The 22,980-nt window shown below is 49.3% G+C and overlaps 1 protein-coding gene and 1 long non-coding RNA gene across 14 annotated transcripts in view; one reads left to right on the plus strand and one right to left on the minus strand.

Annotated features, from left to right (window-relative positions):
* The window catches only part of ACACA (acetyl-CoA carboxylase alpha), a 125,995-nt gene that overhangs the window by 87,906 nt on the left and 15,109 nt on the right, over positions 1–22,980 (plus strand). For all 13 annotated transcript variants that reach the window (XM_038165892.2, XM_038165891.2, XM_038165896.2 and 10 more), the window contains 6 exons: positions 241–351; positions 12,313–12,456; positions 13,180–13,300; positions 15,911–16,007; positions 17,535–17,631; positions 18,295–18,430. In XM_038165892.2, the coding sequence (XP_038021820.1) occupies positions 241–351; positions 12,313–12,456; positions 13,180–13,300; positions 15,911–16,007; positions 17,535–17,631; positions 18,295–18,430 (706 nt within the window). The remainder of the gene's footprint in view (positions 1–240; positions 352–12,312; positions 12,457–13,179; positions 13,301–15,910; positions 16,008–17,534; positions 17,632–18,294; positions 18,431–22,980) is intronic.
* On the minus strand, positions 18,427–21,114 carry LOC139999117 (uncharacterized). Its single transcript, XR_011804208.1, has 3 exons — positions 21,000–21,114; positions 20,210–20,777; positions 18,427–19,530 (listed from the first exon to the last, which is right to left on the minus strand). It is a non-coding gene; the product is annotated as an uncharacterized lncRNA (long non-coding RNA).

The raw sequence follows: 22,980 nt of genomic DNA on the forward strand, positions 1-22,980 counted from the left end.
GGCTTCATGTCTGCTCAGTCTATAAGATACTGCTTCTCCTTGTTTTTAAATAAAATACACACATGTTCAGCTAATGTGTTTTTACAAAACAATAGGTCTGGAGTTCTGCAATGTAGATTTTATAACCTTGTAATACAAACACAACTAGTTTTATCTAGACATCTGAATCAATAGGTTTTGGCTGTGTGGTAGGACAGAAATCAATGTGATTTTTTTTTCTTTCTTTTTTTTTTTTTTAAGGTTACATGTCGGGCCATTGGAATTGGAGCTTACCTTGTTCGGCTCGGGCAGAGGACTATCCAGGTTGAGAACTCTCATATAATCCTGACCGGCTGCGGAGCTCTGAACAAGGTAAGTTTTTTACATTTCAGTCTTCAGAGCCATCTGAAGTGAGTGGCTGTTTCTCTGAGTTCTTTCTTTGATATATAAGGAGCTGCCAGCACTGTTGTTCTGGCGGGTTCCTTTTGCTGTTAGCTTCTGGAAGAGCTGTGAAGGGGAATCTCAGAGGCTGAACCTACCCTGGTTAGGCTCCTGATCAAAACGAGAGATGACACAGGGCGGATCTGGGAAACTTTAATGACTTTTTCCTTTATTTTTATTTTTTTTTTCTGGTGAGAAAGCAGTCCTCTCATGCGCCTGTTTCTCTTGACAAGAGCCACCATTCCAGGCATCCTGGTAGGAGATTGGCAGGGGATGCAGGCAGGACTGCAGAACAAGGACTTGAGCATGAACCAGGTGAAGGAGAAGGAGAAAAAGCTTTTAACATGGGCTGTGTGCAGTGACTGAATGACACAAGTAGAGAAGCCCACCGACCGGGCAGCATCTTCTCCCACCCACTGTGTACTGTGATAGGGGAAACAGGGTTGTTGCCAGTGTCTGGAAGAACGTGTTTTGAAATCCGTGGGCCAGAATCACCATGAACTTTGCGTTAACACTGAGGAAGCACCGGAGCCTGGGGAAGAGTGTGTGAACGGTGATTTTCAAGGGGTCAAACCTGCTGGAAATCTCAGCTGTGCAGGGCAGGGGGGAATAACTCAGGCTGGAAGCAAACTCACAGCTTTCCCTACTAAAGTGGCTCTTTTTTTTTTTTTTCTTTTTCTTTTTTTTTTTCCCCCACCAGAGGCGATTTTTCTCCCTTGCTGCCCCAAGCCTATTAATATCACAGCCCCCGGCTCCTTGTCTGTCGCAGACACGGCTCGCAGCCGACTCCGCTCTCGTCCCTCTCAGCGAGGGCTTTGTTTACGGGAGAGTTGGGATTGTGCGGGCGCGAGTGCCCTTCCCCATTGTGCAGCTTTGTTCTCAGGCACTCTCCAGCACCTGGGGTGGTTGTGCTTCATCGCAAGCTGCGTTTCAAGGAGTGCCTGCCCGACAATGGGAGATAAAAGGAAAATAGTCTCTCGTTGAATTATTCCCCTGAATAAAGGGGGCTCTGCAGAGAATGAAGCATTGATCCTATCAACTCCAGGATGCAGTACCCTCAGTTAGATCTCTTACACACATCACACACACCTGCATCAATGGAAGGAAAAGAGGCATTTGAAGATCCATCCTTTAAAAAGAGATTGAGTCGGTTTAGTGCTTGCTGAAGTGGAGTATGTTGCCTGATTCCAGCTGTCATTTGTTGGGGATCGGGGTCCTGCAGAGTTTCCCAGATGGCACAGGCAGTCTGTTCAGTCCTCCGCTCCCGCTCCCTTTCGAGGTTTAACTGCACTCTCTGCCCATGGAGAGAATGTTGGTTTCTCTAGGACTAGTGTAATCTCACTAAATTTTTGGCACTTAAAAATTAAGGATTTAGTCTAAATTAAGCAGCTGACATCTGTCAGGAGGCAGAGGCAGAAGGAGAAGCTTTCTGGGGCTGACTTAGCCCATCCTATTCCGAGGACTCCAGCGGGCTGAATCACTCCGTGTGCCCTTTTCTCTCCCTCCCTGCTCTGCTGGAAAGGCATGTACCGTTGTGTGGGCACTGAACCCCTTCCTGCCGAGAGGTCAGGCAAAGGAGGAACCTGCTGCACCTTATCCAGCTCTCCCAGTAAGAGGACTAAAGCCCAGAGCCACCAGCAAGTTGACCTGTCCATGAACAGCAGGAGACTGGGAGCCTCCCTCAGGGCTGGGTGCTGTGGGGTGTCCTGGTGCACACGATCTCTGTTTTTAAGTCCCTGCAGTTCTGGTGAGAGTTTCCTGAATGTATCCGGCTGTAACCGTGTCCCAGAGGTACGACAGAGCGAGGTGACCTGGTGCTAGCCTGAAATGCCCAAGCTCGTTCCAGCTGAGATCTGGGGCGGGGTGTGAAGCACACGGTGCACGCTAACAGCTTGCATCATCCTGCGATGGAGGCACAATCCGCTTCGGATTGCACTCCCTCTCCCTGTCCTTATATCTAACCCGTTAAACGCTTTTCCTGTGGCTATAGGAGGACATTGGATTGAATTTTCTGTTGGCTGGAAGTCAGGTCTCTCTCAGCCAGGGGCCAATTAAGCAGTCCTCCCTTGGAGGGATGCAGGGGTCCTTCGGGCACGAGGCGTGATGTGTCTTGTTCTTTCCTGCCAGTGCATGAATAAGGCTCCAGAAGGGTCTGGTGCTGGAAAGCTGTTGTGGTTTTTCTCTGTGGAGCAGCTGAGCCTTGCTTCTTGCTCCCTTGGATGAGATGCTGGGAAGGGCCCTGCGCAGGAAGGCAGCGCCCCTGGGTGCCAGTGGGAGGTCACCCACCCGAGGGGCAGGGTCTCAAGGAAAGGTCGTGCCTGAGACAAAGATTTGGGCTTTTTCATCGCTTACTTTGATTACTGCCTTCAAAGAAGGTGTTGTATGAAACTCATCCGTGGCCTCGTGCCTGCACACGTACCTTCAAAATGTCTTCTCTCTGTAAGAAGAGAACGTGCCGTGCCAAAATGTTTCTGCAGCAGTGGAGACAATTAGGCTTGCAGAAAGCACTGAGGTGTTGTTTTTTTTCTGGAAAGTTGTTTGATTTTTTTATTTTCCCGTGAAATATTGGGTTCTTTCCAGTTCACAAGGGGAGCAGAGGAGGACTGTGAGAAACATTACATGCCGGCAGATCCATTGCCGGTCTCGTTCATTATGTAAAACCAGCCTGAGGGTTTGGGTGCAGAGGGAAGGGTCCAGCTGCCAGCCCCAGCCTGCAGCCTGTAACTTAGCGATGAGCTCAAGGTCACGATGGTTTCCAGCCGGAGCTGCTGCCTGGCTCTGCAGCCCGGTGCCGGCGTGCGGGCTGCGTGCCGTGCCCGTGTCACCGCTGCGTCAGGAGAGAGGCACAGCCCGCTGAGCCGCCACTGCCAGGTGGGTTTAGGGATTTGCAGCCCCTCTGCCTGTCTGGGTGACGGGGGAACTCCGGGAGGTTCCCCGTGCTCTCGATTAAGCCGTCTTTGTTTGCAGTCCGGACCTAGGGGCAAGGGAGGGAGCGGAGGGAAAGGTGTGATGCCCCGCGGCACGGCCGGCGCTCGGCGTGCGGGGCACCGGGGCTGCATTTCATCCGTACCCCTTTTGTCTTCCCCGTTGCATTTCAGCAGGGGGTGGAGAGGTGGAAATGACATTTCATTCCTCTCCTGCGAGCGTGTGCGCGCGCCTGTGCTGAGCCCGCTGACCCCCCTGAAAATTGAAATAATGATAATGCGCGTCTCCTGACTGCATCAAAGTATCAGCACATCAAAAGCCAGGAGGCATGAAATGCAAATGATAAAGTGAAAGCAGATGGATTGTGCATGATCGCCTGATGCCCAATGAATTTTAAAAGGTGCTGGTTCACATGGGGAGAGGGGCTGAAATAAACACGTTATCCCTGCAATTTTTTTTTGTTCTTGCCGCTCACTCCTGACAATATTTTTTCACACTTCAGCGAGCAGCCACTCCATCTCCCTCCCTCCCTCTCCCTCTCTTTCTCTCCCTCTCTCTCTCTCGCTGTCTACCTCACACACGTCTCGGGTCATGTCGCCGCAGCTCCGGTGGAAATAATAAGATATAAACCACGAGGTTGTTATTTGCATAGAAATAGCATGGAGCCCCAGGCAGCATGGGAGAAGGACACAGAGATCATTTGTCTAAAATTTTAATGAAAACTTTTGCTGAGGCAGAGATTTTTTTTATTTTTTTTTTTAACTTTCACTGCCTCCCCCTTTTTCCACCCCCGTACCTGCCTCCACCTCCCTCGACTCCCATTCCTTGTCACCAGCTCAGCGCGGTTTCCTGCGAGGTGGGTGACGTGCTGCTGCCGTGCCCTACCCACCAGCTAATTTCCAGATTTCCAGCAGTTTCCTTCCTAGCAGAAGCAGGCTGCAGAGCCCAGCGCTCCCCATTTACGCTCTGCTCCCACGGTTCAAGCTTCCAGGCCTGCCTTTCCTTTCCGTCCTCACTGGGATGTTCCCAAGGCTGTTGCTGACCTGCTTTGGATTGCTTTGCTCCTCCTCGTCTGTTGTATTTGAAAGAAGTCCCATCTTTAAGGCTGTTGCCTTAATGCAAACAAAGAGTGGCTGTCGGTCACACCCATGCCCATCCCATGAGGTGTTTCATGCCCCAAATGTGTCCCCATGGCACCTGGGGGCTGTCAAGGAGTGAGATCTGCCTCTGGTTCAAGCCAAGAACTGTCACACTCTGCCTGCTCCGTACTCTGACCGTGTGGGTGAGTGAGAGCAGCAAAAGGACTTCTTTCCTAAAAAAACAAAGTTCTTCCTTTTATTGTAGTACATTTCCCCCTGAAGGAGGAGGCTGTGGATCATGGGAAGAGCGGTCAGAGATGTCAAGAGCAAGGAGTCCACGTAGCAGAGGGGTGGGAGATGCCCGGGTGAAGTGGTTGAGGCTACGGACACCGATTGGCAAGGAGCCATCGCAGCCTCTTGGGCTGCTTGAGCCCTCCTGAGATGTTGGGTCAGTTCATAGAAAAGAATTGATGAACTGGAAGTAAACTGTGATGCTATAGGAGACATCCCAGGGAGCTGCAGAGCACCTCAGTTCCCTGGTGCTTGCAATGAGTTTGGGAAGGTGCCGGCCAGCAGCGGTGCGATGTCTCCATCCTCAGGGCTATGGGAAGTTTGTCCTCAAAACGCTCTTAATTTAAACCGAATTTCTGCTTGTATAACCACTTGTAGACCTGAAAGAGCTCAGGAGCCAATTGACCGACTGAATGGTGTAGTTTCTGGTGATGCAGAGTGTGGGGTTTTGGAGGAGGAGGCATTGCTGGAGAACAGCTTTAGGAGGGACGTGTCGGTGAGGGGAACCGATCAGTGGAGGCTTCGTGGTTTGCTAGTGCAATATGGCAATAGCTGAGAAACCTCAAAGGCTTTAAAGACAGCAAGTGTCCAACAACCTTCCCTGGGTACATCTCCCAGCAGTGCGGGCGTCACTGAGAGGGGTCAGGGCACAGCAGTGTGCGTGCCTGGGGGTGAGTCCCCGAGGACTTGGTGATACACCAGACCACTGTGAGGATTGGTTTGACAATCAGCATTGAAAACCCAGCACCCCAACAACCACTTCGAGAATCTCCTTGTCCTATCCTGCCGGCTTGGCTCTGAGGCTGATGTGTGAGGAGCAGGAAGCTCCCACAGCCCGCCTGTCTCGGGCGAGTGATCAGTCGTCAGCATCGCAGGCGGCAATATTTACCCTTTGGTTTCACAATCTGGAAAAATAAATAAAAGCCCGGTGAGATTGATGCTGTTCGGGAGGTTTTCCTGTAAAATACAGAACGCGAAAGGCTCTGTTTTTGAGATTCGAGGCAGGGACAGCTCAGTATCTGCTCAAGATGACTCCCAAGTCTTGGGATTAGATCAAAGCAATCATGTGAGAGCAATCATGTGAGTTAGAACAGCAAGTGCCATCCCTGTCATTCAAAGAGGCATTATAATTATTAATGCATGATATGAATCTTTCTGTAGTGGCACAGCAAGACTATTAGGAAGATACGTATGGGCGCGGGGTGCTGGGGAATGCTAATCAAACAGGGCCAAAGCAGTGCCAGCCAGGGACTGGTGCTGCAGCAGCGCTGGACGCCGGGTCCTTGCCCTTCCCCTCGCTCCGAGGCTGCTCTGCTCTCGGCCCCGGTGCTGGGGGAGGCCGGGGGGGGTCCCTCTGCTGCCCTGGGTGCTTTCCAGGGTGGCTCCTTGGGTGGGAGCTGCTTCCTTCGGCTCTCTTGGAGCTGGTGCAGGACCCCAGGGTGCTGCTGGAGGCCCCCAGGCACAGGTCCCCATCGCTCACACCCCAGCAAAGGCAGTCGGGTGTGAGAGCCGAGGTCAGAGCCGAGCTCCTGGCAGGGGCAGGCTCAGCCCCGCGGTGAATTCGTCCCTGCTGCCGCCCCTGGGTGTCAGCACAGGCTGGGGGCAGTCCTGGGGACACGAAGGTCTTCGCTCCGTGTGGAGAAGGTAATGCGAGCAGGGTGGATGCCCAAGCTTCAGACGAGTGCAAGGAAACAAACACCAGCCTCCATTTCTACATTTTATTTTTAATTGCCTTTCTTTAAGTGGTGATATTTGTGTATTGTTCCCATTAGAGACAATTTACGTTCCAGACATCGCATTATTGGTCCCTTTATGTTTGCTTAGGGAAGAAGGTCTAATAGATTTCTGTTGACTTTTTTTTTCTCCCTCCTTCTATCATTTTTAATACAGATCCTGATCAGTTTATCTACGTGGACGGGGCTTGTGCAGTGTGGGCGGGCTGTATTTATTCCCACTAAATAGGAGCTGAGCGTATCGGCACGTATCCTGCCTGCGCCTTCCAGAGAAATACCCGTGTATTTAAAACCTTATTTCTATTTCATGGAACAGAAATTACATCCTGGTTTCTGGTGATTCTGTAGGACGTGTTTTTACGGGTCTGCTAGGTCCAGACATCTCACTGGAGCTGAGTGGAAGGAGGCATCTTCCAAATGTGCCCCAGCATACCCGGTCCTGCCCTCCCCTCTCTCAGGCTGTCCCGAGGAGGGTATCAGGATCTGCCTCTGGCTCTTTTCTACCATGACTTGCAGATAAATTTTCTGCCATTCTGGATGCTTGGGTGGGAACTCTAGGAACTGCATTGGGAAATTGTCAGATATTTTATGATCAAGCCCCAAACCGTGCTGCAAAGTGAACAGTCTCGTTGTCCTGCTAAAAGAGGAGCCTGTGCTGGAGCCTGTCCCCTTGGCGGGGGTCTGACCGAAAGGCTGCTCTTGGGGCTCAGAAGGTGACCAAGGGAATGACCAAACCCAAATCTTCAGCATCACGGAGACGATCATTAATGCCATTTATAGGGCTGGTGCCTGGAGCAGGGAACCCCTAACTGAGACAGATGGGATTTACGAGCGGTCGGACCATGTAGAATAGGGGGCTGTAATTTGAGTTTGCAAAGTATATTGAGTCCTTTTGATTTACCACAGACTGATGGAGTGACCTTGAACAAAACATGCGGTCTCCCTACACCGTGAAAGGAGAGCTAGGCAGGAATTTTTCGACAAGACATTTTTCATTTGAGAATGCCAGTTCGCTGAAACGGGAACTCTTTGGGAAAAAAAGTATCGGTTTTGATGAATTTCTCATTTGAATTTTTTCATTTTGTCAAATGAAAAGCTCTTTTTCCTTTCCAACTGATTTTTCATTCCGAATTAACTTTTATTTCTAATACCTACGATAAATACTTCAGAAGTCAGAAGCAAACGTCCTGGCCCTGCCTGATACTTGCTCAGATCTTGAGATCGCAAATTTTGATTTTCTGTTGCAATCCAGAAGAGGAAGCTTTCAAAAATCCCCATAAATTCTTGCAAGATGGAACAAGCTATTTCCTCCCACTCCCATTTCATGTTGCCAGCTGCCTTAGTAAGGGGCTTTGGGATCTTCAGGCACAAGGTGCCTCCGAAGGCAGCTGCATGTGCCTTCCCCTGCTGCCTCCGAGGTGCCGTGCAGGTGCTTCTTCCCCTTCCCCCTCCGTCCTCACCGAATTAAAGCAAGGAAAGGAGCCCACCGGCCAGACCTGCTCCTGGATTTGCAGTCAGTAGCCATCTCCAATAACCATCAGGCTGTCAGCGTCCCCCCCACCTCCCCCTACCTCCCACCTCCCCCATCACTCACCAAAGGAAAAAAAGAGCCGGAGCCACAGCTCGAAATATATCATGCAATAGTGTATCATGAATTTCTTGTGAATCACATTGGTGAAGCAGGTTTATTTATTTCTGAGACTTTAAATCAATACAAAGTAGGTCTCTTAGTTCTGAAGCTGGGATGGAGTGTGAAAAAATGAGCCCATTGTACTCTTAAAACTTTGGGGAAAGGAGATGACAGCTATATAATTCCATTTACCAGGCACTAGGGGCTTTAATGTGAAGGTGACAGGGAGCTCTTTGTGCATTTAGAGCACCATATCTTCTAAATAAAAGATCTGTAGACTTGATAGTGGAGTATAGCTCTGACTTTAATAATCTCCAAGCATTAGACCGAGCCAATATGTTCCCAAGTCAGAAGGGTCCCCCACCGAACGCTCGTAAATTAAAAGTGCAGGAGCTGCACACGGGCCTGGATTAGAAATGCAAGAACTGCAGCCCCTGCCTTCCCGGGCAGAGGAGGTGTCTGTGCTCACTCGCCTTGTCTGCAGGATAAAGGCACGGCAGCAGCTCTGCCCCGGGCACGGCTCGGGCTGGCACCCGTCCTCGCTGGGCTCCCCTGCTCGCTGCTGCTGCTCCTCTGCCTCTGAGGACGTGATTTGGGGGGAGGACGGAGCCGAGAAATGAACGCCCAAAGATCTGTTGAGGCTTGGCTGCACGTAACAGCAGTCAGGTTTTAAGTTCCTGCATTGTGTTTTCTGATGAGACATTCGTTCTGATCATTTCTGCCTGTTTATGAAAAATAGGCTATTTATAGTACGTGCGTGTGCCTTTTCTGCTTCAGGTTTCTGGCAGATAATATAAATTGTGGGCTGGGAATTGCAATTATTGAAATTATTTGGATAAAAATCTGGCACTTATATTCGATATAAACACATGATATGCTCTGAATAATAACGGCACTTATGTTACATAATGATTCCCATTCAAGCCCTCTGCTGTCATTTTTGCAGATCTTTCATCTCTGATGAAACGTGCCAGCCCAGCCAGCCCCGCGGTGCCTGTGTCCGCTAACCGGCAGCTCGGTCGCTAAAAAGGAGCACCCCAAAAGCAGCTGCACATCGCAGCCTGGAGTGCTCAGAGGTGGTTAAGGTGCCTATAGACCTGTTGAGGATGGTCTTTAGAGGTTGAACGGGCTGCTGGAGTGCTGGCTCCCCTTTGTACTCTCCAAAAGATCCTCTAAAGTAAAACGGGGTGGCCCACGGCAGCGCTGAGAACGGCTTTTGGAGGACCAGCAGAAATAGATGTTGGCAGTGCTACGTGTGGTTTGTAAGCATGTGGCATCAAAGGTTGTGTTACCTGCAAAACAGTGTGTGTCCCTACAGCCCGAGCTGAGCTCTGACACATGCGGTGCTGCAGCTGGTGTCTCCTCCTGCCCAATTCATTGCTGTCCTCATCCTTCTGCTGAGATGGAGGCACACGGGAGGCGCTTTGTCTTGTGCACCTCTTAAACGCACGGCTTTCTGCTCTCCTGAGAGATTTGTCTTCGGGAGCACAGGAGGGGGAAGCAGAGTGGCTCACCTGAATCCCTCCTGGGGCTGGAGCGAGCCCACCCCTTCTGCGCACGCGTTCGGTTGCTAAATCAGAGCCTTGGGTGAGCCTCGTGCTAACGCTGCTCCCAGCTCGGCACCTCCCCGGCCAGCCCACGCTCAAGGGCTTGAAGTTTCCCCTTCGGACAGGTCAGATCCTGGTTGTAGCCGATGTAACCCTGGTGCTGCCTTTCCTGCTGTGAGTTCACATTTAGCATTCCCTCTCTAACCGAGGTGGCGATGTTTCTGGAGCCACTCGTGGCTCCGCTGGCCACGTGGCTCACTGGGGGCGTCCGAATCCTCTGAGTGCAGCGGCAGCTCGGGGCCTCTCCGGCAGACGTGTTCTCTTTCACCCTTGGATATTTTCTTGCAGAAACATTTATACAGCAATATGCATTGCACCATTTAAAATTGTTAATTGGAGATTGAATTACTTGTCAGCCTTTAAAAATGTAGTCCTCGGAGGTCAGCGGGGAGGTGGTTAGCGGGGCTGGATGGATGAGCCATCGCGCTCATTTTTTTCTCAAGCCCAACCATCAGCGCCTGCAAGCTGGCTTAGCCCTTCGGTGCCTTTTAACCTCTGGCACCCGATTTGGGCTGAAGCTGGGGAAGCAAAACAAGCTGGCAGGGTCTCCGATCACCCCGGAGAGGAGAAGACACGAGGACAGCGCCAGCCGGTGGCATCCCTGGAAGAGCCCCGCTGCGCCTGGCCCGGCACCGGGATGGAAGCAGCTGGCTTGGCGTTGGGGCTGTGAGTAATCCCGCTCTGCTTTAGGGCTGTGCTCGTCCCTCCTGCTGCACACGGGAGCAGCACACACATGTCCAGACGCAGACGGAGGCGGCACAGCTTCCCAGCACGGCTCGGGAGCTCGCAGCCTCGGCTGCCGAGTAAATTCTCGCCCGCGCGGCGCTGCAGAGGGATTTCGTTCGCGCAGCCCCTCACAATGCTCTGCCACTTCACTGAAATGTCTGGAGCACTCGGGAAAAGGAGCTGCATATTTATCTTGATCTCCAAAAGGGGATTTAAGGGCGAGAGCAGGCGGTATATTAGGCTGTTTTCATTGCCTGTCAGCGCTGGTAAACCTGAGCTGTCTGCGGTGTCTCCAGATAAGCAGCGGCAGAGGCCCATTTTGCATGTACATACGTTTGCATTAGTTCATAGATGGGGAGTTAAATCCTCTTTATTTTTATTTTCCTCTGTGGAAAGCATTTAGCGAGACTTGTGTCTGGCATCTGGAGGCCCGTGCTTTCCTTTTCTTTGAGCCTAGATCTGCGCTGCTGTCTTTCTGCCCTGCCTCTTCGTGGTGCTGACTGAGTTCGAGGAAGAGGAGGGCGTTGGAGCTTGGGAGGCAGCGCCAGGGACTGCTCCGTGCAGGGCCACGGTGCTTGTATTGCCTTCCAAATCTCCGGGCTAGTGCCACAACTTCTGTATCTAAGCCTCGGCTGCCATCTGTCTCGCAGGGACTGTTGTGAGGATCGCCCGGTGCCTGGGAAATGCTGAGCCCTGTGAAACGTCAGATCACGAGGCTTTTTTTCTTCCAAAGAGGAAAAAAATAGGGACTTGGCAAATGTCCCTTAGGCGATGCTTTTGGAGGACACAGAGCCGTGACCCCAGCCGCGATGACCTGGTGTGCAGGAAGGAAGCTCACGGGTCCAGCAGCGTTTTGCAGCCAGCTCAGTAGCCTCATTTCCCATCCCGTTAGCACCTTCCTGCTTTCTGCCCCAAAAGCTGAGTTCTGAGAACCGTGGCCTTCCCCTGCACCCATGGGTGAGATCGGTCAGGTCCCGAGCACTCAGAGCACGAACTCTCTCGGGCACCGCTCCTACGGGGTCGGGGCTGCCCCCACCTCGGGCTGCTCCTCTCCCGGCCCCTTTTCCTAAAACGAGCTGCGCTGGTTGCTCGCTGGGGGAGGACAGGTTGTTTGCGTGTGTTTGAGGGGTTTTTAAGATCTAAATGAAGCAGGTATGTAATGCCCTCTGTCTGTTGGAAAGACTCAACCCATAAAAATAACAAACGGCATGTATTTGCTAGAATGTCAAAGTTATGAGTTTATTTTGTAATGATGTGCTCCTGCCTTCATGAGGTAAACTGGCCGTGGCAGAGGTGTTATTAGTAATATGGACTCAGTGGAGCAGAAAGCCGAGTGACCGAGAGATCAGTGTATCAGTCAGGGAGAGGGCAAATGGAAAGAGACAGCGGGAGAATGAGAAAAGAGCTGCGCTGCCTGGGCTCAGATTAGAGATGGAGCCGTGCGAGAGAATTGCAAGTCCAGCACTCAGCCTCATTCCTCCTGCTCTCTCTGAGGAGCCGGTGGGGCTTTGTTTTTGCCGTACCCATCCCCGTGCAGCACCGTGGTTTTCTCCCAATGGAGGTTTGAGCAGGTCCCGTCCACCAGGCCCCATAGCGGGAACAATTTTGGCTCAGAGAGCTGAGCTCGGGTCAGCCCTCGTGAGACTTGTTCATGTGTCAGCTCACTGCTGGTTGGGAAGGGTAAGAGATAGAGCTGCCTGCTGCCTTCCCACGTGTTGTTTCCCTTGGAAATCCAACCTGAAGATCTTACCCATGTGCAGGGCCTGGGAGCAGTTTGCTCTGCCCTTTGGTGTCAACGTGTTCGTGACGTGCTGCAGGGACGGGCTTGTGTGCCATGTCCTTACTCAACACCTCCTTGCCACATCTCCTCCTCTGATGTTTTCCCATTTTTCTTTTGAAAGGTGCTTGGACGGGAGGTTTACACCTCCAACAACCAGCTGGGTGGCATCCAGATAATGCACAACAACGGGGTGACGCACGGCACCGTGTGCGACGACTTCGAAGGAGTCTACACCATTCTGCTGTGGCTTTCCTACATGCCAAAGGTAATTCCTGGCCCTGCAGGAGTGTGGTGGGGCACCACCTATTTATTCCCTGTGTTCACAGGGTTTTGGGGGTAGGGGAGGGTCTCTGAATCTATGCTTTTTTTTCTGTGCTTGTAGCAAAATGGCTTAGGGTCGTGGTTGATGCTGGTGGGCATTATGGTACTGAAATCTACAAAGCCATTTTTGACCTAAGGTGCTGCCAAAACCTGGATGAGGGGCAGCGTGGCACTGCCACATGTATTGGCACATCTCCCCCCCAGCGTGCTGTCCTTAGTGCTCTGGGTAGCAGGATTTGGTGTCAGTGGTGCATTGTCTCTTACTGAAAAGGCTCTAAAAGCTCCTCTCGGAGGCAGTAATTTGTGGGAGCTGATGGATGTTTGTAGGCTGCTCTGCAGCCAGGAGGGAGCAACAAGAACATGCAGGTCACCTTCCTGCAGGACAGAGCGCACGGATTGAGTCGGGTGGCCTGGGTGCTTTTAAAAATTAAATCGCAACCCCTTGCTAATGCTGGCAATCCTGAGGTTCAAGAGCAAGGAAAGCACAACGCATGCAAGATGATGCTGAAGGAGGGGCTGTGGAGCACCCTGGAAGTTCCTTCAGGCTCTTGCTGAGATCCCGTGTGGCCGGGCTGTACCTTGGGGGGGAAGGAGGACTGATGAGCTGCTTTACGGTCAGTGCTTGGTGGGAGAATGACTTCCTTCAATATTTTTCTTTTTCCTGTAGAGTGTATACAGCCCTGTTCCTATCCTCAAAGTCAAAGATCCTATAGACAGAACCATAGACTATGTGCCTACCAAGACTCCCTACGATCCTCGCTGGTTGCTGGCTGGCCGCCCAAATCCAAGTGAGTGCAGCTGTGGTGGTGGGGACGTGTCCTGAAGTGTCTTGTGTCAAGGCTTTGTCAAGGATTCATGTCTCTTACTGCTTTGTCAGTGGTCCAATTTCGGCATTAAATTGTTGATATTACTCATGGTAGCCTATGGCATAATTGGAATTACAAAGCCTGGAGAATTAAAGTACATCAGCAAATGAGGCAGGAGGCCCCGAGTGCTAACCCCGCAGATCTGGGTTTTTCTTCGACTCAAGCCAAGTGCATTTTGAAGCTTGAACCTCTCTGCTGTGTCTTGAGGTGCTCTAGATCTGCTTCTAGACTTGAAGTATTCCTTTCTTCTTCCTGTCAGCAGCCAGGTAGCCCATCCAGTGCAGCTAATCCTAAAGGACAAAGCTGGCTGGGATGGGGAGAAAGCCTGAGGCCTACAGACTGAATATATTTCAGATCTTATAAACTACTTAGTTCTGAGAGATTTAAATGTAATATATAAAAATAACATGTAAATAATGAGTGCTTGAGAACATTTACAGGTAGTAGTTAATTTTATAGACTTTCTTTTTTATGGTTCAGTGGAAAGTGCATGTAGGAAGGTGTTTCTGGTAGAGGAATCACAGAGCATTCCTGCAGAGCTCGGTGAGTAATTACATCGGGAACACTGCAAACCACCGAGCCCCCACACACGCTCTTGGGGTTGTGCAGCCTGTGTACGTACAAGCTGCAAACTGGGTGACCATTATGCCTGCCGTTATTAACGAGTTTGGGGGGCTAAAATGAGATTTGTGATAAACTAAGTTTTCTGGTTTTGGATAATATTTTTTCATCATCTCTCATGTAATTCATCCAGCTGTCTGAGTGCAGCAAACGCTGGCTTCCAAATCGAGTGACTTCAGATTTTAATTTAGTGGAAGCGTTAAGGAAAGCAGATGATTCCCTGTGATAAGTTAAAGCAGATATCTCCTAGGTGAAAAGTTAAAGCCATTTATTAGAGGAGATATTGCCGTGATATTCTTCAAACTGACGCCCGACACGAGGCCAGAATCTAAACGATCAGCTTTGGGCTCACGATAAAGAGATAATTTTGAAATGGATGGTCACATTTTACAGTGGGGCCACAGAGGCAAGGAATGTAGAACACAGTAATTACAAGTTTGGTCTTGATAAAACACTCTCCATCCTGTTTAAGTCAGCAGAGGTTAGCTTGCTTGGATCTCCACTTTTAATTGGTTTTGGACTTGGGTTTGCAGAAGCAGAGGTGCTTGTTCAGATTAAAGCATTCCTCAGAAGCTGCTTGCCAAGGGGGAAAGCTGGGAGATTTTTTTTTTATTTTTTGGCAGAAGCTTCATGAAGTCCCAGAGAAAAGCAGGTGCCCAAAGAAAGTTGTGATTTTTGTAGCTGTCTGGGTGGGCAGCACACCTCGGTGCCTTGTCTGGGGGATATATGGCTCAGGCTGCCAGGAGGACTGCAGAGAGCTGCCTGCAGGTCCCCCCTTTTTATTTGTCACACCCCAAATCAGCGTCAGCATCCAGCCCAGATGGAAGAGAAGCACAGCGTAATCTGCCCCCCTGCTCCCTGGGGGGATAATTGTCACCCCAGAGTTTTATTTGAAGAAATGTGTGCGGATTGTTAGTCAACAGAGCTGGTGGCTGGGTGTCAGCGCCTCTGCTGGGGCAGGAGGAACCCCAAGGCTGACACCATTGCTTTATAAAGGGCAAATAATGCTAGGTCGTAGTATGACCAGGGGGACCAGTTCATAGTTAGTATGATCAGGGTATATAATTCACAGTTTTTATGAGCAGGGTAACCAAGCCGTCGTGCTTCAGGAAGGAAGTCAATTGTCTGCAAGAGTCAGGAGAAGTTTATTCCCCTTTGGGCTGCCCAGCCACCTCGGTGAGTGCTGTTCAGGAGAGGTTTGCTCTCCTGGAAGTGCTGCGAAGTCGCTGCCTTCCTTGGGCAAGTGCAAGGTGTGAGAGCACGGCCTGAGCTGGCACCGGGACGCCTACAGCATCGGCTGGTGGCTTGTGCAGAGCAGGCTCCCAGTACCAACTGTTTCTGTTTAATTTTTGTCAAAGGCTGTGTGAAACCCTCTCAGAGGGGGTGTCTGATTTTCAAGTTATCGCAGACTTTTTTACATTTAGGTCCTGAATTTCTTCTGCACTCTTTTGTTAAAAGAAATATGAGGCAGAATCGGGAGAAAAACGCGAGCCAAGTTTTAGGACAGAAATAGGCATTTTGCAAAACATCTTTAATGACTTTGCTGCCTTTTGACAAATGTTTGTTGCGTCTTGAAAAAAGCAGCTATTTATTTAAAAGCATGCGAAGTCCCTCTGCTATCCGAACCCCATCGTTTAACAATAAATGATGCTTTTGCTGATAAATGACTGTCTTTATGTAGACTAGCAAATGAAACAAGACATGATGGCTGAAGGCAGACAAACGCTCAGCTGTCTAATGTTCCCTTGTATTATAATCTGTTTAAAACTAACCAAATAAATAAAAAGACATTTCCATGTGCTCCAGTTGGCATTTTAAACAAGTTTTGGTTGGTCCTTTTATGTTCCCTCTTCTTCCTTCCTTCCTTCCCTCCTCCCTCTTCTGATATTGCCTTTTTTCCCCCCCTTTCAGGTCAAAAAGGACAGTGGCTGAGCGGTTTCTTTGACAATGGCTCCTTCCTGGAGATCATGCAGCCCTGGGCCCAGACGGTTGTGGTTGGCAGAGCAAGGTAAATGCTGAGACATTTTAGATGCTTGTAGGAAGCGTGTTTTCATCGTGCTTTGCATTTTTTTTATTTCTCTCAGAATATTGTCTGCCTTTATACACTGTGGAACGGAGCCTAAAATACCTGCTGGCTCCCCTCCTAATTACAGCGGGTAACCTTGGGTGTTCCTGTGCCCTTTTGATACACTTCAGTATTTTTATCTGCCATCTGTACCACACCAAGTGTTATCTCACAGGGTACTCCAACCATTTAAAGGCTTTTAGGTGAAGAAGTACATCGGGTAAAAAAATAATCAGTGATTTGGCAAAGCTAGAAGGTCTCTGCCCAGGCCTTTTCCTAGCTTCACTTGCAGTTCCTTTCTTCCGACAAAATCCAAGTTGCTCTGGACTCTCACACACAAGTACATAGAATACAAATGAAACTGACTTCTTTCAAAAGCAGTGGCACTTGGAAAAAACAAATATGAATGTATTCTTCTGGGATTGTTACTGTAAGTGCTGCCAAAACTCATCTTTTGTATGTATGTTTGGAATATGTGTGCTGTTGGCTGTAAATTGTCTTTTATTATTCTATGGCAACTTGTCCAGGGACACACTATAAAACAAGATGTAGCATCTTCATGTGCTAGCCTGATAAAATTTATATGAAGTATAATGGAAAACAGAAGTTGTTTTGAGCTGTTTTCAAGTTCAATAAATAACTGTAATACTTGGATAAAGATGTTCTTTATTAGGTCACATGGGCCCTAATACACAAGTTATAAGTTACCGATTTAAGACGGCTTCTGCAATTACGGGGTTCTGGGCAGACCCTTAATCATAGCGAATGGGAATATTTCCAAGCCCCTGGTGCACGCGGGCCGTGTCGTGCTGCCTGCCTGCAGCGTGTCACCAGCCCGGGGTGGCTGCTGAGAGCTCCTTAGCCCTGCTGGGACTGCCTGGGACAAGGGCTGTCACCGGGGCTGGATGAAATCTGCGTGGGTTTTGTGGGAAGCGCTCCAGAGCTCCCCAGTGCCGACCTCCCCTCCTCGCCTCGCGGCATCCAGCGGCCAAGGGGCAGCAGGGAGGTGGACAGGCAAACCCAAAGCTTGTCCCTTTTCCCCGTCCTTCAGCCAAACCACTCGGGAGTTCTGTAAGCAGGAGAGAAATACAGAGCTGAAACATCTGCAGGGCTTGGGAAGCCTTGGGGCTTCACTTCTGTCCTGGGTAAGGCCACCAGCATCAACATCTGTGTGATGCTGGGGGAGGAGAGGTGCGTTTGTGGCTGTTTCATTCAAAGCTTAGGCTTCAGTTTACTCTATTTAAGAGGTGTGTGTTAGTGTTCAGAGCGAGGTTTTGCTTTGAGAACTATACACTGAGCTCTGAAACGATCCAGCCGCATGTCTAAACTGTTCAAAAAGGCCACAGTGCTTCTCCCTCCCCCGTTAGCATGCATTATTTGTCTCTTTTGGGTATTTTGATGCAAATTGGAAAAACGGCCTAGTTGTGTAACAGTAAAAGTATGAATTTTGATTTGTTTCGGTGCTGGCAGGCTGGGAGGAATACCTGTAGGAGTGGTTGCCGTAGAAACCAGGACAGTGGAGCTGAGCATCCCCGCCGACCCCGCAAACCTGGACTCGGAGGCCAAGGTAGGTTGAACGCCTGCTCACTTGGTTGTTTGTCCTCTGAAAACACGAGAAGAGCATTTGTTTTGGTGGGATTTTTTGGTCTTGGTGGTGGCACAAAAAATAAATGTGTTCCTCGCGTGGGTGCTGGCACCTGGCAGTGGCTGGAGGCTCTTGGCTCGGGGGGCGCCTTCCCCAGCAGTCCTGCCTCTGCTGTGAGCCTGCTGCGATGCAGGACGTAGGGCCTGGGAGATCTGGCAAGGAAAAATCATTTCCCTGTTCTCTTGCTGTGACCGGATTGTTTCATGCTCTTGCTGCTTTGACATTTTGCTTTTCTCCTGCCTGATTTCACAGCTGTGGCCCTACCTCCTACATCGTCTCTTCTGGGTCTTCTCCTGTGCATGTCCTTTTCTCTCTCTCCTCCCCATTCTTGCAGCAGTCACGGCGTCAGGCTTCCCGTATCATTTCTTCCTAGGTAAATCAGTGACAACACTCCTGTTAATGTTGGTGACAAAAGGATTGTCCCAGTTTTTCCTTGGGAAAGCAGATCCTAAGCATTTCACGTGCTGCACTCCCCATTGTTGGTTCCACATTGCAGCCCTTGCTGCAACCGTTCCTATATTTTTGTGCTAACCCTTATGCTAACAGAATTGTTTCAAGGCTTAACGATCCTTTTTGTCCCCACAGATAATCCAGCAGGCTGGCCAGGTGTGGTTCCCTGACTCAGCCTTTAAGACAGCCCAGGCTATCAACGACTTCAACAGAGAGGGGCTGCCTCTGATGGTCTTTGCCAACTGGAGAGGCTTCTCCGGTGGGATGAAAGGTAACAGCAGTTGGGGTACCCTTGTCCTCTACCGTGCCTTGTCTCCTGCTCCTCAGAGCTCTGCTGCTCTTCCCAGCCATGGTTTAGCATCCCAAAATGCTTCTCTGGGCACCAGCCAGCCTCCAGGAGGGCAGTGGGAGCACGCAGTGAGGGACAGAAGCAGGTGGAAATCCGGTGTTATTGATAACATTGCGCCCTGTGATATTGGTGTAGCACGGGCTGTCTCCCAGTTGATGCCTCTGGTGGTGGTGGAAGCTGTTCATCTGAACAGAACCGTTATAAAACTGCTCGGTTAATACACAGGCAGTTTGATTTTTGTACCGCATATTTCTGCTTTAAATGGTGAGAAGCGCCGAGAACGTGAGATTGATACTATAAAATTTAAATAAGTAAAAGATTACAGCCTTTTACCTGCATGTGGCTTAACAAACACAACGAGAAGTTATGGATCCTCTAACACAATAAAAGTTCCTGCTCTGGGGAGGCTGGCTTTGTGATAAAGGCCAGATTGCTCTGCCTCATGAGCAGGGCAAGAAGAAATGCAGAATGCAGGGACAGAACATGGCAAAAGATGGCAAAATTCTTTCCTCTGGAAAATGCCTGTTACCTGTCAGGGTGGTTTCTGCTCCATGTCCTGCTGCTGTACCGTCTTCGTGACTTGCTTTCCATGCCACACTTACTGGGAAAATAGTTAATTAATGAATTCTTGGTGGTTACACAATTATTTTGCCTTACTGTGTAGCGAGATCTGTTGGCTTTGCCAGTGCCTTTGCTGGGAGCATTGCTCAAAAACTGAATTCAGCTTTGGAGTTGGAACTAGAAGCCTGGGGTGGAAAAGAAGATGCAAAGATGCTAATTTTTGTGAAGATGCTAATAGCTGCACTGCACATCCCACTTAACACCACGCCAGCTCATGGCTGGAGGAGGAGGAGAGAGGCATCACAGAGCAAGGAGAGAGCAGGGCACTGCAGGCTGCGTGCTGGCCGGGGCATTTTCTGCATCTTGGCTTCTGCTGAAGGGCCTCCAGAGCGAGCGTCGGTCCCTCCTGACACTCTCCACGTTCCTTGGGGAGTTGTTTGCAGTTTTGGTTTCAGTGCTGGCTGGGGATTATGCAGGGAGGGAAAATAAACAATTATGCCACCCCTCAGTGCACACAAACACACTGCCAGGAGCCGACTGCACTGTGGGTAAAATGACTCCAAAATTGTGTGTAATGAGTAGGAAAAGATTAGAGACAGCTCTTGCTATGCTGAAAATTGACATTAGCGGAGGGGGAAAAAAAAAAAAAGAAAGCAAAAAAAAAAACCACCCTCTTTACTAGTCGGCCTAGGAGGTCTAATTCAAGCGGTAAAATAAATAAATAACTAACATAAATAAAGGCATATCACAATGGTGCTGGTGCTTTCCCCAATGAGCTCTATCTGGCCGGAAGGCTATTCAGCATAATGCAAAATTAAATTATAAAAACTGGCTTGAATATTTAGATGGAGGAGCCATTTGGAAGTGGTTTATTTAGGCGAACCGGCAGTGACCCACAACGGGGAGACATCAAGCGTGAAATTTACTGGAAATTAGCACCAGGGTCTTGGACTCGGCATGAATAGTTTGATAGCATGCAAATCCCCGCGACATTAAACTGCAGCGCTGCTTGTGCTACAGGGTCACTCGCAGTTGGTTTTTCATGTTTTACTTATTATTTTTTCCCGGGACAGGTTATAAATAACAATAAAAAAAAAAAAATTAAGCAGAATGAAAAGGCTGTTTTAAATCTCTGATTACCTGGACGGTGAGTGACGGTACTGCTGGTCCGTAATGGGTTTACGAGGGCCATTATGTGTCTGCAGCCAGGGTGTGCCTGGTGTTTACCTTCAGGTCCTAGCTGATAATCCAGCCAAGCTGATGAGATCCGTTCCAGCTTCGGGAGGTTCAGGGCACGCTGCCCGACGCGATGGAAATGCAAAAAGCTGTCTGCAGCCTTTCTAGCATGCTTGATGCATCTGACTGCCAATATTTACACAGCCGGTGTCATGATAACAGCTTCCAGCAGCTTTCGTGTCTCCGTGTAGCAGGCGCTGATGCACGCTGCAGCTGAGCAGGCAGACCCAGAGCAGGAACGTGTGCTGCAAACAGCCTGCCCTGCTGCACAGCAAGCACCGGCCTTCCCGGAGGATCTCAGCAGCATTTCTGTCTTACGAGCATTTCATTAGGCTCAGGTTTAAATTAGTACGGGACTGAAATTTGGCTCAGAAATATGGTAAATTTAAATTTTTCCAATCTCAACATGGGCAACTTCTTTGCAAGGAGAGCTGTGCAGCCAGCCTGCTCTTCAAACGTGTGTAGTTCTCTGCTGCAAAAAAAAAAAAGATGATGGAGAGGTTAGTTTTTTGGTTTAAACACAGCAAGCGTGTTAGTTACGGCAGGAACACTTTGTAAAGCCTGCACCTACCGAGGCAGCAGGCTGCCCAGGCACAGAGCACTGAGCTCAGCACCTTCTGCTGCGTGGGGCTGTGCGAGGCACCACGGGGACCAGGGTGTGCTCTCTTCATCGTTTGGGCAAAAGGTGTTTTACCTGAAGGAAAGGGGAGATCCCCAAGGGGAGAGCAGTTCCCAGCCATGCCTGAAACGAGCAAGGTGCCTCTGTAACCCAGGAACGCCAGAGCAGGTCTGTTGGCCTCGGTGGAAACCTGAGCAAGTGAGTGAAGCCAGGCGGTGGTGTAAATCCACGTATCAAACACTAAGCACAGCCTGCTGGGACGGTCCCAACCCTGCTCGTGCCAGGCCTGGGAAACCCGAAGGGGATTTGGAGCTGTGCACAGAAAGCATTCGGTTTCTCCCCGTTCCTCTGCTCCCCCCACCTCTGCCTTGTTCAAACAAGTAGCACTTCTTTTTTCGAGACTTAACCTGAGTAAAATATATACCCTTGGCAGGAGTGAGAAATGTATTGCTAATTACGCAATTATTTTATTATGTAGCACTAGTAAAAAATGTCTAGTAAAGAATTAATTCAGTTAAAATAATTTGAATCAAGCAATTATTTTCTTAACACTAGAATTAGCTGAAAGTACTTCAAGTGGTTTATTACTAGCACTACATAATAAAATAATTGTGTAATTAGTAATAAATTTGTCACCCCTTTTGAGGTCTTTTTCTTTGCTCAGGCCAAATGAAGAGGTTGGAGTTGTGTTTGGTGCTCAGCCCCCGCTGTCTCTGCCAGAATTTGCTTTTATTCACAAGGAGAGGAAGTTGGGTGTCCTCATCAGCATTTGGCATTCCTTAAATAACCTGGGTTTCCTTTTTTTGGGTGCTTGGACAATGACCTTGCAAATGAACTGGAGAGAGCACATCAGTGCCTATGGTACTGATCCATAAATATATAAATATATATAATGTGTAGAATGCACTTCACATATACCCCGTCCCATTACTGCACGTGTAAGTGTGTTTGTGTATTTTCCCAAGAGTTAGGTGCTGAACTATGTCCATGCTTAACATTAAACTGGGGGTTAAATGATACGGGGACCTTGGCTGGAGTCCCTCTTTTCCCCAGCAGTGGCTTTCTCAGGAGGTGGAAGGGTTTTAGATGAATCAAAGTGTCCGCCTTTCCAAGACGGTTCCTGCAAGCCAGCCTCTGTGCATGGAACATGCATGCAACGTGCAACCCACGTAGTTTGCTCTGTGCGTGGCTACTTCAATGAGTAGGAAACGTTAGACAAGTTGGGAAGTGCTAAGCAAGGGACATCAGGTGTGGCGAAGGGGTTAGAAGGTGCTGCACTGGGAGACGTGGGAGAAAAGAATACCTACAGTGTGTCTAGGAAGGGAAAAAAAGAAAAAAACAAAACAAAACCAAAAACCATTAAAAAAAGAAAAGAAAAACACACTAAAAGGCTGCTGCTATTTATAGCAAGCCCAGAGGAGTGGAGAAATTATGTAGGGTGATGCAAGGAGTAACAATATGAAATTAAATGGGATGGGAAAGGGGGGGAAACTTGTCTGAACGCTGGGGAAAATGTCTTCGGTTTGGCTGTGCAAATGCCCCAGGAGCAGTAGGAAAGTTGGTCCTTTGGGATTTCTAAACCAAGGCCTTAAAAAGCACTGGAAAGGAACATAGGATGCAGTCCTGGGAGGACAAAGAGATAGACGAGATAATCCTAATAAGTATTTTTCATTTCTTATACATTTGATTCGATACTTCTAAATATAATTATGTGTAACAAAATATATGTATTTGAGGCTGCCTGTTTCCATTACAAACCACATCCATTACAAACTATATCATCTCATATAAATTCTCTTTGCCTTCATTTTTTTTTTCTCTTTTATGTAAATCACCTTTGGGGCTGGTATTTTCAACGTACTGTCTGTACGCGGTGGAGTTGTTCTTATTAATTTTGAGCAAAACGCCTTAGATAAATTTTCGTGCCAGCAGAGGAGAGGAATGCGCTGTCTCACACCCGAACCCTCCCCACGCTGGTTTTTCTGAAGGTGTGTGCAAGGTGTGCCGTGCTGTGCCATGCTGCAGGTCCCACAGAAAAGCCAAGCTCGGGGAGTTA

Source organism: Anas platyrhynchos, chromosome 20 (assembly GCF_047663525.1).
Source record: "Anas platyrhynchos isolate ZD024472 breed Pekin duck chromosome 20, IASCAAS_PekinDuck_T2T, whole genome shotgun sequence".
NCBI classification, from domain to species: Eukaryota; Metazoa; Chordata; class Aves; order Anseriformes; family Anatidae; genus Anas; species Anas platyrhynchos.